The 14825-nt window shown below is 37.9% G+C and overlaps 1 protein-coding gene across 2 annotated transcripts in view; it reads right to left on the minus strand.

Moving 5' to 3' along the window:
- Nucleotides 1-3168: 3168 nt before the first annotated feature.
- LOC143988096 (CD109 antigen-like) overlaps nucleotides 3169-14825 on the minus strand; it is a 249191-nt gene continuing 237534 nt past the window's right edge. For both annotated transcript variants that reach the window (XM_077487378.1, XM_077487379.1), the window contains 3 exons: nucleotides 13024-13183; nucleotides 11849-11951; nucleotides 3169-8719 (listed from right to left, as the gene is read on the minus strand). In XM_077487378.1, the coding sequence (XP_077343504.1) occupies nucleotides 8550-8719; nucleotides 11849-11951; nucleotides 13024-13183 (433 nt within the window). In that variant the 3' untranslated portion in view covers nucleotides 3169-8549. The remainder of the gene's footprint in view (nucleotides 8720-11848; nucleotides 11952-13023; nucleotides 13184-14825) is intronic.

Below are 14825 nucleotides of genomic sequence, written 5' to 3' on the forward strand. Positions count from 1 at the left end.
TAAAATATTTCATGGACTCAACATGCCTCTCAGTAAATAGCTTGGGGTGTCTACTTTCCAAAATGGGGTCATTTGGGGGGGTTTGTGCTATTTTGGCATTTTATGGCCTTCGAAACCGTGATAGGTAGTGAGGAGTGAAATCAAAAATTTGCACCCTTAGAAACCCTGAAGGCAGTGATTGGATTTCGGGGTGCCGTACGCGGCTAGACTCCCAAAAAGTCCCACATATGTGGTATCCCCGTACTCAGGAGAAGCAGCAGAATATATTTTGGGGTGCAATTCCACATATATTTATGGCATGTGAGAGCAATATATCATTTAGTGACAACTTTTTGTAAACTTTTTTTTTTGTGTGTCATTATTCAATCACTTGGGACAAAAAAAAAATATTCAATGGGCTCAACATGCCCCTCAGCAATTTCCTTGGGGTGTCTACTTTCCAAAATTGGGTCATTTGAGGGGGGGGGGGGTTGTACTGCCCTGCCATTTTAGCACCTCAAGAAATGAGATAGGCAGTCATAAATTAAAAGCTGTGTAAATTCCAGAAAATGTACTCTAGTTTGTAGACGCTATAACTTTTGCGCAAACCAATAAATATACGCTTATTGACATTTTTTTTACTAAAGACATGTGGCTGAATAAATTTTGCCCTAAATCTATGACTAAAATCGAGTTCATTCGATTTTTCTTATAACAAAAAGTAGAAAATATCTTTTTTTCTCAAAATTTTCGGTCTTTTTCCATTTATATCGCAAAAAATAAAAATCGCAGAGGCAATCAAATACCATCAAAAGAAAGCTCTATTTGTGGGAAGAAAAGGACGCAAATTTTGTTTGGGTACAACATTGCATGACCGCGCAATTACCAGTTAAAGCAGTGCAGTGCAAAATTGTAAAAAAGACCTCTGGTCCTTAGGCTGAAAATTGGTCCGGGGCTAAAGTGGTTAAAATAAACAAAGGATCTCCAATTACATTCAGAACTGGCATTGACAAATTGGGTAATTTACTGCATTTGAGTGTCCTAAAATTAACTTTAGTGTATCGAATACTGAAATTTTGCATTTCATAAACCATTGAGCAAATATCATGCAACATATTTTTTTTTTAACTACCACAAATTAATTCTCTGTCTGCTTTCAGAAAATATATAATGTTCGGGAGTTTTAAGTAATGTTCAGTCCTAAAGGTATTTTGAATTGAATACAAGAGGGTTAGGAGGGCCCTGCTCCTGTGAGCTTACAGTCTAAAAGGGAGGAGCTGGTGGAACAAAAGGTAATAACTGTGAGGAATGAACTGATTGGAGAAATAGAAGATTCAGCTATTAGCTAAAGGTAGGATAGGGTGCCCTTAGGAGATGAGTTTTCAGGGATCACCTCAAAGTGGACAGAGTAGGAGATAGCCAAACAGATTGGGGTAGTGAGTTCCAGAGGATGGGAGAGGCTCTGGAGAAGTCCTGGAAACAATCATGGGAGGAGGAGACAAGGGAGCTAGAGAGCAGAAGGTCATGGAAGGAGCAGAGAGGACGGTTTGCGTGATATTTAGAGACAACATTGGTGATGTAGCTCGGGGCAGTGTTGTAAATGGCTTTGTATATTATAGGTAGTGTTTTGATTATTTTTTTGTTTGGCAATGGCAAGCCAGTGGAGGGATTGACAGAGAGAGGTGGTGGACACTAAACGGTTGGTAAGGTGGTTCAGTCTGGCAGTGATAGACTGAAGAGGGGATATCCTGCAGAAAGGCCAATGAGGAGTTACAATTTGAGAAATAACATGTGAGTGAATAAGTTGCTTAGTGGTTTCAACAGTTAAAAAGGGGCATATTTTGAAGATGTTACAGAGATGAAGTCTGCAAGATTTGGACAGCGATTGGATTTAGGGCTGAAAGGACTGGTCAGAGTCCAGGAGTACACCTAGCACCCTGGCATGAGGGGAGGGACTGATGGCCGTATTATTGATCTTGATGGAAAAGTCATGGGAGGGGGCACGGGCAGGGGGGAATATTATGAGCTCAGTTTTAAAAAGATTGAGCTTGAGGAAGTGGTGTGACATTCATGCTGATATGTCTGTTAGTATGTTTGTAATGTGAGAGGAGACTGAAGGACTGAGGTGAGGAGTAGGCAGCTAGATGTGTGTGTCATCAGCATAGAGAGGGTCCTGGGAGTATAAAGGTACTATAAGAATATAGGACTGGGGCGTTTGCCCGCTAGATTAGAACTAACAAATATAATTGGGCTGGGGGTCCAGTGTGTAGATACTTCTCCATTCAGACACTGATCAGAGAGGAATCTGCAGTAAGTAACACACGGTAGGCATTATATAGCTATCTGTACGTCATTCTAGCATATGGGCACAGCAGTTGGTAGGGGTAAAGTAGAGTTAGGCTCGGTTCACACAGGGGCGACTTGTCCAGGCGACTTCGCCGCCTGACAAGTCGCCCCCGTTCTGTACTACGGAACTGTTCTAATAGGAGCGACTCGAGTCGCTCCGACTTAGAAAAAAGGTTCCTGTACTACTTTTGCGGCGACTTCGGGCGACTTGCATTGACTTCTATACAGAAGTCGTTTTGCAAGTCGCCGCTGAGGTCGCGGCAGGTCGGGGCGCTGCAAGTCGTGCCGCGTCCTGTGTGAACCAAGCCTTAGTAGAGTAGCAATTGGTGAAGTTGACTTCCTTTTGTAAAGTATCATATAACTAAATGCTGACAGCTGCAAAAGAGACTGATGCTAACCAGTCACTGTGACACCAAGGCACACTTTGCAAGGCACACTTTCTTTATCCCACAGAAATTTGTCCTTACCATGAAAAGGAACATTGATTGTGTTTTCCCTTCAAGGCTAAATGTTTCCAGTCCTCCTATGAAAAATACTGACAAATTAACCATTAACTAAATGCAGGTGCCAGCTCCACTTTACTGTGGTCAAGTGAGAATTTCAAAGTTGAACTCACATAGGGTAGCTATCTCTTGCATGTTACTGTACAAGGCTACAGGTTTTTTTCTGTGCTGGAACAAATGTTTCCACATAGACCTTTTACCCTACTCATAGTAAGAAACCTGCTTAGGAAAAATCAGGCCCCTTAGTTTTATGTGTTTATAGTAAGTAGACATGCTTTACCATGCCTTGAAATGGTAAAAATCATAAATGAATACACAAAAAATAAAACACAGAAACTAGTTAAAAAAATGAATTTTAATGAGGCAAAGCAAGCAGTGCAAAATAACCTTAACTTAAAAGCTCAAATTACTATTTTCAATGTAAAATGATTGTATAAAAAGAATGAAAAGCTCTAATTAATATTTTCAGTGTAAAATGATTGTATAAAAAGAATCAATTTTTTAAATAAAATTGACAAGTACAGTACAGTATTCAACATATTTTAGGCCAATAATATCAACCTCCTTGGCATACCTGTCCCAGATTCATATAGAAGTCTTCTTGTCTTTTTCAAAGAAGCCTTTCCATTTGCCTGGTAACAGGTTTTATATGCTGTACACAGTCATCTACCTATACTATCATGGTCTACTTTGGAACATACTGTAGCTTTCTTTTTATTTTGGCAGAATATTTCAACAGGCTTCAAGCAAGCAGTAGGAACTCTATCTTGCCAACTGATTCTACACTATCCAAACTATTAGTTGTAAACATGTACTCCAGGTAGGTATAAATCAGTATACTCTCCATTATATATGCCAGATTGCCATCTTGTTCTATATTAGTAAACTCAACTGATCTCCAAATCAATTTTACAAGCTAAAGAAGCACCCACTTTTTTAGAAAAAAATCAAGCAAACAATTTCCACATCTAAACATGTTTCATCAGGAGTGTCTAAAATAAAAAGTGGCATGTTCTCAGTCCCCCCCCCCCCCTCAAAAAAAAATGTAATCAAAACAAATAAATAATGTATATATGTATTCATAGGGATTAAATTAAAGTTTATTGAGACTCTACTGGGATATGACATGCATAAAGGGATGTATGTCAGACCTTATATGCTAAAGCCTAAAATATAACCCTAGATAGGGGTTTTCTTTTGTGAAAAACACATCTCCTCTTTAATACACATGGGTCAAGGTGAATGTATTGTGACACTGCTCTAAATGTAACACCTCTACAGGCCACATTTTATATATTTATTTCTCCCTGAAGCTTGTTTTTTTGTGCTTAGGACTACGCAGAAGAGCACCAATCACCCATGTATTCAAGCCAAATTTTTCATTGCAGGGAGCACCTAAACATTTGTTTGCCTAAATTATACCTTTCAACCATGTAGAAAAGCAGTTCTGAAGAACTTCCCCAGAATATCAAGGGATGCAATGTGAAGCACCTCTCAGTAAATTTAGATGATATGTTGCCATGTGGAAGTTACCAAGGGTATCTGAATGGGCCCAGAATGTAAGATCTTCTATGTTACCATGCAGTGATGGTTCAAGTTGCTAGAAACACAACTGCCATGTGGTGGTTCTATTATGTGTATGTTTCGGTCTGTCATCTGTGCTAACAACTTTCACTCACAATCATGCACAGCTTAAACAGACTTAAGTTGGCCATATATGGCTGCTTCAGCAGTGACTGAATTTTGATCCAGGCACCCTGGATTTACAGAAGTCAATTCATCTTCTGTGCAATCTCCCTGTTTTTTCAAATGATATATGGTATAGCTAGCAACACTAATCATTGTGTTCTGAGAGCAGGGGAGGCTCCCCACCATCAATACACAGTAGCACAGTGGCAGGGATTCTCCCATCTACCTTGAAAGTGTGAATGGGGAAGTTGGTACATTTTTATTTTCAGTTTTATCTGCTGGTTGAATGAAATAAAATATATAATGTATGTCCTGCATTAGGCCGGCCATAGACAGAGCAATTTTCTTTCCTGCAACCATGGGTTGCATAAAAGAAAATTGCTTGATTAACCCAGAAAAACAGCCATTGTGTTCTCCCAATGGTAGTTTCATAGTTACATAGTAGGTGAGGTTGAAAAAAGACACAAGTCCATCAAGTCCAACCTATATATGTGATTATATGTCAGTATTACATTGTATGTTGCGGTCATTCAGGTGCTTATCTAATAGTTTTTTGAAACTATCAATGCCCCCTGCTGAGAACACTGCCTGTGGAAGGGAATTCCACATCCTTGCCACTCTTAGAGTAAAGAACCCTCTACGTAGTTTAAGGTTAAACCTCTTTTCTTCTAATTTTTATGAGTGGCCACGTGTCTTGTTAAACTCCCTTCTGCAAAAAAGTGTTATCCCTATTGTGCAGTCATCAGTATGGTATTTATAAATTGAAATCATATCCCCTCTCGAGCGTCTCTTCTCTAGAGAGAAGTTCAGTGCTCGCAACCTTTCCTCACTAATATCCTCCAGACCCTTTATTAGCTTTGTTTCCCTTCTTTGTACTCGCTTCATTTCAAGTACATCCTTCCTGAGGACTGAAGCCCAGAACTGGACAGCATACTCTAGGTGTGGCCGGACCAGAGTCTTTTAGAGAGCGAGAATTATCATTTTATCCCTGGAGTTGATCCCCTTTTTAATGCATGCCAATATACTGTGTCCAAGTTGATCGATCAATTAACTTAAGTGTATTCAGCCTGCCCATACATGGTTTGAATCTCGGCCAGTCCCTGTTAAACTGTCCATGGCTGGCTTTACTGTACCTATTTGCATCTTCCTCAAAATCAGACTTGGCCAATGTGTCATGTTAAAGTGTATGTAAACCCTAACAATGAACCTTCTCTAATTTGCTCCCTTTTGTTTTGCTAACTATACCATTGAAAGCATTTTATTCTATTTGTGCAAAAAAAAAATACATAAAAAATAATAAAAAGATAAAAATAAAAAAACGAATTCTTATCAGAAATTCAGACCCAAATGTCTCCTGTGTAAACTTTCTGTGTTATCTCAAGGAGCTTAATCAGCCCGCTAGTTCTTATTTGAACTACAGCTCAAATAGTGTTCATGATGTGTGTGAATTAGTATTGCATTTATGCTGTGTGGTCAGCACATAATACGAATTAGTAGCTAAAAGCTACTCTGACGAAGTGATGGTGAAACGCGTCATGGCATCACCACGCAGCAACTCACATCGTCGGATCCTCTGTTCACCTTACCCAGGAACACCGCTGTATGAGAGATCAGTCGAGCGGTGAAAGGTAGACAGGAGATAACGACAAGATTCTTTGATGTACATATTACCTGATATATGTCTTTTTACTTTTTAAAAATTGTAAGTGCACATTTGTAAGGGGATTATTTTTAATAAAAATTACAAGTTACTGGATTACGCTATGAGCACTCTTTTCTTTTGCTTGTGATGAGCAACAACTTAGATGGAGAGATGCAGTACTTGCTTACAGTGATTGCCTAAACACAAGCGTATGACCTAGTGCCATCTGGTAAGTTCATTACCTTGGGATAGTGTTGCACACACGGTGCGGTGAAGGTGATCGACTGGAGTTAACCCTGCACGAACTTTCCTTGTTGGATAATTTACTACCCACATTTTATCTATAAAGTGGACTTTTTATCATAATCTTTAAAAAAGTGTGATTGATTAGCATTACTAATGTTTTGGTATTTACAGTAACATATTTCTGTTTCATTGTTTTATCATTATAGTAGCTGCTTATGTTATTTGAAATAGTATTTTTCTATGAGCGCTGAGGGAGAAGTATAATCTGTTTGATTATTTCTCATTTTCTGGATAGTAGCTAAAATCACTTCTGCCTAATCAACTGGTATCTTTCTGCACTTGCTTTAATAGGATAAAACATGAGGAAATGTGCATTTAGTGTAGAAATGTACTACATAAATGTTTTTTCCTGACATAAAATGTAAGTACTGTATATACACACTATGCTATCTCAGAGAAACCTGCCATCTTCCTGTCTCCCTAGAAGAATGATGTCATCTTTGATCAGGCATCATTCAGCATCATCATCTACATCTTGGACTAAGATTCTGATCAGTATACAACATTACATTGTAAGCGGTGGTGTAATTTGTAATCTTTATGCCTTTCATTTTTGTTTGTTTTTACAGATTTTATTACTTCCTGTAATAAAATCTGTACAGATACAAATCTGTACAATACAGATTGAGATTATCTCCTGTTTAAGTGAAAGATGACAGGGTAAACACTTTTCTTTCTGCCTGCAGAAGACCAATTGCATTATTCTTCTAAAAATGCTCTACACAGGCCTTGGCTATATCACTTGGCTGTAATTCAGGGACTGCTTTCATTGAAGGTATAGTTTATTTAAAAAAATTATACTGTATGCTACAATGTATATATCATAGCACAACTCTTATTTTTTCATGTACACTTATACATTTACCCATAGGTTCACTTGTAAGTACCCCCTAACATTTAACATTAGAAAGAAAAATGCTGATGCTAGGCCTGTGACATACATTTACATTTACCTTTTAACATTAAAATAGCTTACAGTTTTAAAAAAGTCCTCATTACAGATGAAATGTCCACTATAAAGAACTATATAGCGTTTTCTGTCAAGATTTTGGAAATATATGCCAATATCATAAACGTATTCTATTTTAATGAGCCAGTCTGTGCAAAACTGGTATTTTAGTTTTTTGGTAGATGCTGAAGACCTAAATCTCATCTCAAAATCTAATTTTGTAAATTCGAGGCATGAGATCTGATCTTTGATGTTAAGTTCCTATACATGCATACCTGCAAGAACAATTACTGTTCGAGTCCCACCTTCCTTGTCAGATTTTATTGTGATTTATTGTAAGCAGTGGAAAGGTATGGTGCAAGAGCTTGAATCTGGAGTTCTAAAAGATTTAAGGAAGCTGAAAGCTTTCTGTGGCTGAAAGCATCAGACCCCAATTGTGGTTAAATTTCACGTTTGGGTGGACTGGCCCTTTAAATGTATTTTATGCTTTTACTGCATTAATTATTCTGAAGCCATCTACAAATTTATTTCATGCAAGTAAAGGAAAAAAAGCACATCGTGCTCTTGAGAATTTTGTAATACTGCTGTTTTTGTTTGCCTTTATTTTTTTTTTATCCTCAGCTTGTGGCACATAGTACCATATGTGGTTCTCAGATGCCTCTTGGCTGCACCTGCTGCATTATATACTTTGTAATAACATAAATCCAATAATAATTTATTCAATCTAAATAATTTAAAATGGTCTAAACTTAAGAAACAACTTCAGAGTGCAATCTTTGTCTAGTTGGTATAGTTTACCTCACCAGTACTTGTAATTTGGCTTCTAAGAAGTAAACACTGAATTGGGAGAAATGTTTTATTCACCTGGATATTTACATGTTGACCTGTTTGGTCTGAAGAGACACATATAATTAATACCAAACATCATGATTGTATAATTGTATGATTTTTCCACAGATTGGACTAAGCTGTGTGCCTATATTCAGATAAATCCAATTATTTGCAGATTTTGACAGTTCCTCAGCTTTACCAATTGATTCACACAAATTACCCTGTAATACAAGGTGAAAAATTCCAAGACTTGCTATAAAGTCAACACCTGTAGATTGCAAAACATAATGCCCTCCAGATTTCTTTAGAGCAGTAAACAATATAAAATCAGCATCAGTGTTGAAAGAAATTTGGCTGTTGATAGATGGAAAGCGTGATTATTATTTTTACATGATTTGCAGTCATCTTTGCAGAATGTACATGGGGATAGATTTTGCATCACCTCTGAATTGTAGCTCTTTACTGCTCTTCTTCCTAGAGAAAATCAAAAAGACAAAAAGCATTAGAATATACAAACAGTAGCACATTTTGTTTCATTGTTTCATTAAAGGCTAACTCCACATTTAGCACCATGTTACATATTTAGTGTGTAATATAGTGCAAAGCCCCCCCCCCCCCCCCCCCATGACAGTGTGCTGGGGGTCTCTCTCCTGTAGGCGTTGTCACTTTTGAACTTGCTGTAATTGTGTGGGGCCCCTTAGTAGCTTTGGTTCTTTGGGCTGAACTACATTAGAGATAATCTGTCGGGGGAAACATCTCTTCCTCAATTAATAAAACTTTTGAGATTCGGATTAATGACAGGATTCCCTCCACCAGAGGTCATGTTATATAGCCAGTGTAAATAATAAAGATATTTTCTCAATAGGGGAGGAGAGGAATGGTCCCAGTAGGACTCTAATACAGTTTAGCCCCTAGACCAAAGCTATTAACTTTCACAAGATCAGAAGTTCATCACCAGGAAGCGGACTGGGCACGCGGCTGAGAAGATTTATACAAGACCCAGCTACCTGCATGTCATTAGAAATACTTATTATGATTGCAGATAAGTTAATTCACTAAAGCTGTAGAAAAAAGAAAATTGCTGAACTTCAGTTTAAGTCTACAGTGACAAGAATAATATGCATTATGTATCTTAGGCTATGGCACTTCTTTCTGATGCTCCAGGTTGTAGCTGAGCCCTAACCTTCTGGTAGAGTGGCCTTCACTAATAGAAGGTGTCTACATCCCACAGGCAGTCATGTGAACACCTGAAGAAGAATCACCCAAAGTAAACAGTAGAAGAGATAAGGATTGTCATGTGAACATGGCTTCAGGTAATTTAAACTGACATTTGGATAGGTTTCTTTTTTTTCCCAGTATTTAGAAAGCAGTGGAAAGAAGGCATCGTAGGAGGGTTGGCTAATATCTTGGAGCTGGTCTTTTAACCACTTCACCTTATTGTGATTAGCAGGTGTCGGTGGATGTCGGGTCCACGGGACCAACTGATCAGCGCCCGCTGTTTAAAATCACAGTGGGAGCAAGCCGCTGGCAGTGCGCAGTCATGCCCCTAACCCGGATGTGCAGAATCATGAATATATACACAGCTGCCTTGTAGCAGTAAATGTGCTATGGGGTGCCAAACTGCCTTTCACTGTAAATAGTACCATGTGTCCATGGTCACAGTGGGAGAGATTTACTAAAACTGGAGCACTCAGAACATGGTGCAGATGCGCATGGTAGCCAATGAGTTTCTAACTTCAGCTTGTTTAATTAAGCTTTGACAATAAAACCTGGAAACTGATGGTTTCTATGCAGAGCTGCACCAAATTATGTAGTTTTAGTAAATATCACTCCCGTGCCTCAAACGCATTACTTTACAATATATATATAAAAATTAAATACATTTTTTTTTATTTTGTCTAGTTTGCTAAAATGTGGCGAAGTTGCACCTTAAAATAATTCTGGCAGTTTTTTCTTTTTACTTTTTAACTGTGCCGCCTCAACCTCCACATCTCTAAAATACACCCCTTTCTAACCAATGACACCATAAAGCTCTTAGTTCACTTCCTGGTCATCTCTCTCCTCAACTACTGCAGATCCCTCCTCATTGGCCTACCTTTCCCTCCCCCTTCAGTGCATTATGAATGCTGCCACCAGAGTCATCCACCTTACCAATCGCTCAGTGTCTTCTACTCCTCTCTGCTGATCCCTTCTCTTTCGCTCCCCCAACGAATTCAATTCAAATTACTAACAACAACTTACAAAGCCATACACATATCTGCCACCAGCCAACCAAACCACTCTCTTCGCTCCCCCCAAGACCTCCTGCTCTCTAGCTCCCTTGTCACCTCTCCTATGCTCACCTCCAGGACTTCTCCAGAGCCTCTCCCATCCTCTGGAACTCCCTACCCCAATCTGTCCAACTATGTCCTACTCTGTCCACCTTTAGATGATCCCTGAAAGCCCTTTCTCTTCAGAAAGGCTTACCCTGCCCCCACCTAACAACTGTACTTTTATTTTCTCCATCAGCTCACCCCCCACAGTTATTACCTTTTGTATCTCTTGGCCTTCCCTCTTAGAGTGTAAGCTTTAATTAGCAAGGTCCTCTGATTCTTACTGTTTTAAACTGTATTGTAACTGTACTGTCTGCCCTTATGTTGTAAATCACTGCATAAACAGTTGGCACTATATAAATCCTGTATAATAATAATACTAATCTACATTTTTTGTCATAATACAATGGGTGAAGCCCTTAAAACAGTGGCATTTTCACAAACATTAAAGAAAAAAATGAAAGAAAGAGTTACCCAGATGATGTTTGTATCACTAGGAAAGGCAAAACAACTTGTAACAGTAAGATATCATATTTTATTGCCTGAGGAGTAAGTTTTGACTTCCAAAGATTCAAGATAATTGCATGCATATTTTTGTACTTTTTTTGGTGAGAAAGTAACAGGGAAAAGTGAAGAGTTTGTCGATTTATGGAAAGAAATATTTTCCCACAAAAAGACAGTTAGGTGAATTTCCTTAATGACCTTATAACTTTCTAAAAGCACCCTCTACTGACTGGGAACAACTTGTTCAAATAAAAGGAGTATGTGAATACAGAGCTGAGAGACTGTAGGCCTGTAGACCTTCATAAATCACTATCCACATACTCAAGGACTGGTATTATGAGGCCATAGTGAAGCCATATTAGTGAGGCCATATTCTTGTGACCATATTGCTGTAGGTTTACAAGCTAATATACCTGTCAAATCATACTAGCTTTCATAAGATGTTGTTTTGTTTAAAGAAAAGTAGAAAACAAAAGGTATATAGAATCTGTCAGGTATTGCTTGTGAATATCAGTTGGCAGAGAATAAGTTAAAACTGCCTTTGATCTTTAACCTGACAAATCAGTTTACTAATTTCTACGCACATTATTTTGCTATTAAATATGTATGAATTTAGTTTTTTTTCTTTTTTCCCTTTGTCCTAGGAAAGAACACTAGTAATATGGGTCGCATTGACAAGGACAAACCTGACTTAATATTACACATATTATTTTAGTAATGCATATAGTTTGTATATACTCACAAATAAACACAGACACATACAAAAATGTACTGTTTTTTTTTTTACCTGGCTCATAATAATCAATAACAGAAACAAAAGCATCCTGAGTGTAGCCAACCTTTGAATTACGGGTAGCAGGTATATCCACGCAAACTTCTGTTTGATTAATCTAAGATCCAAAGACATAATTAATGATGAAATAGTTAATGATGTAAATACTAACACAGTGAAACTAACTAACTCGGAAAAAGCACATAGTAAGTGAATGTAAATAGTAAAGTCAGAGCTCCTCTCTCTCTCTCTCTCTCTCTATCTATCTCTCTCTCTCTCTCTCTCTATCTATCTCTCTATCTATCTATCTCTCTATCTAAATATATATATTTTTTTATAAAACAGAAAATAACTATTACCTGTCATATTAAAAATAGTTTGCAAGGTTTAGGTTAATCTTAGATGTGGATACAAAAAACGTCATGGTTATATTCATTTTTTTGGCTATAGGTACGCAGCATATGACAGTCAACCCCCCCTGGAGAATCTCGTTACTGAAGTTGGTAAAAATTCATCAACTATGGCTATAGCTAATAAATATATTAAACAAAAAATACAGCATACATTGATTGATTAAGAACAATACCCAAAAACTGTTGTTGATGAAGCCAGCTATGGATCCATGGATATTTTATACGCAGTAGAATCATAAAAGTTATTGCAGTCAAACTGTACAGACTGTGTATGGATGGCTCATATCATCAAGGAATATTATCCCAAATTCAGCACAAACAACAAATTACTGGCAATGGTAAAGACTCATGCGGATACGTAAAGATGAAACATGTACTGTATATGCACTCATTTTTAAAAGGATTACCAATAATGTACAACATGGGTACTAGTTTCTCCATACATATATGGATATATATCATAGATTGATATGGTACATGATCCAAGTCCATTGGAAAAAAAATAATAACTGGCAATATACTGTATCTGGTATCTCCTTCAGTTTTGTGTCTATATGGTGTCAGATATAGTTCATACAGTCCACAATGGTGCAGCCCAACCAGAAGAATAGGAACAAGCTTGCCAACATGGTAGATAAATTAGTGTTGTGCCTGAAACAATTGTATCCATTTTTTTTTTCTTGCATAGAATTCTTTTTTCAAAAAAACTTGTGTGTTATACAACTGTTTAAATATCCAATTACACGCTGTATATATAGTAATAGTCATTCCACTTACATTATCAAAATAAATATTGACTTTGCCATCCATAGTTTCTTCTATTTTCTTAATGGGATATCTCAGTGATACACCTTCTGAAGCTAGTTTAAAGCCACTTAGCAAATCCACTTGCATAATAGCCATTCCAGTTTGAGCTGAGGTCTCTGTTTCAAGGTAGCTATTATAGTGGATTAAAAATAAACAAATGAGGTTATTCACATTTGCGGGAACAAATAAGCATCATATTGTACTTCTTAGTTATAATGTAAGCAACATGTATTAAGTTGATACAAAAAAACACTACGGCACAGGTTAACCTCACAATATTTCATACACCACCCCTGCTGCTCTTCCCACTATCCTGTGCAATATACACAATGATGATACATCAAATAAACAAAACATGGATGAGCACTTGGTGTCATTAATTATGCATCACACAAATATCAAAATAAATTAACTACAAAAATAAAATATCTATATCGTGCCACCATATTTTAAGTGCAATGTTATAAAAGTCCATTAGTGTCCAAAATGAAATCATCAGTATGCTTGAATATCCTATAAAGCGTGCTCCGCACACCCTTCATGCAAGTATAAAGTGCTTTCAGAACCCATGCTCCTCTGTCTCCACACCACAGCCCCCTCTCGGGCGATAACTCACCATACCCTTAGACCCAGGTTTCCAATCTAGGATAGTGATGTGGCCAGCTCCCCTTAGGTCCCCTTCAATGTCTCTCCAATAGACCTTTGAACCCAGGTTTTAAGTGTGTCTAACAGCGCTTTTCTAATTTCCAATCAACGTCTCTCCAACTCAGAGCCTCCATGCAGGTATTAAGTGCTTTGTGAACCCATGCTCCTCCATGTCTCCACATCACAGCCCCCTCTCGGGCTATAACTCTTGGATCTTTAGACACAGGTTTTTAAGTGGGTCTAACAACGCTTTTTAATTTCCGGTCTAGAATAGCAATGTGGCCAGCTCCCTTTAGGTCCCCTTCAATGTCTCTCCAACTTACAGATTTCTCTCATTGCTGGAAGGAGCAGGCCAAAGCTGGAAATGTTCACTATACAGTTTTAAAGTGGAGCTTTCAGAAACTCTGCAAATCAAGTTTCATTAGTCACAACTCCCAGCACACTATCCCACAAGACATACCACATAGGACATTGAAGGGCACTTTTGGCAAAGTGGTAAAGCACCCACCCCTAGGTATCCAATCTAAATTATTAATGGTGTGGGTGAGCCGCTGCTATCTATGCTATCCCCTCAGGTAAGCCAATGTAAATGAATAAAAATAGAGACAGCGCTTGCTCCACCTTAAAATAGTGTATGGTACCACTTCTATTATGATATATACTATAGAAATATTACTGCACCAATCTATACAGTAAATTCATCTATAGTAACAATGGCAAAAACATAAACCAAAATATATTGTGTACAAAAAATCAAGCATAAAGTGATTTTTGTGAAAAGCAAAGTCTCTTTTCTGTAAAATCAAGTGCTGTCATGCTCTATTCCCATGATAACTGTGCATCCACCACGTGGAAGACTGTAAACACTCTGCGCTCACCATGTAAAATTGACTCCCCTACCATATAGTAAAGAAAGTCTGCTGTGCTTGTAGGTCTGTTTATGGGAGGCCTATCCCACTGCTGTGTCCTCTGGTGGCTCCCAATGGTACAGATTACCTCCAATGATGGATCCGGAGCTCCAAAACCGGATCATACAGGCGTGCAATGAATGGAGAGAAAGCACCTCATAGTGTAAAATCCTTCTGTGATTTTATTCAATATAAGACAATTTACAAGATAAAAAAACT

The sequence above is a fragment of the Lithobates pipiens genome, unplaced genomic scaffold (assembly GCF_037356315.1).
Source record: "Lithobates pipiens isolate NorthernLeopardFrog02 unplaced genomic scaffold, aLitPip1_a1.2 Scaffold_18, whole genome shotgun sequence".
NCBI classification, from domain to species: domain Eukaryota; kingdom Metazoa; phylum Chordata; class Amphibia; order Anura; family Ranidae; genus Lithobates; species Lithobates pipiens.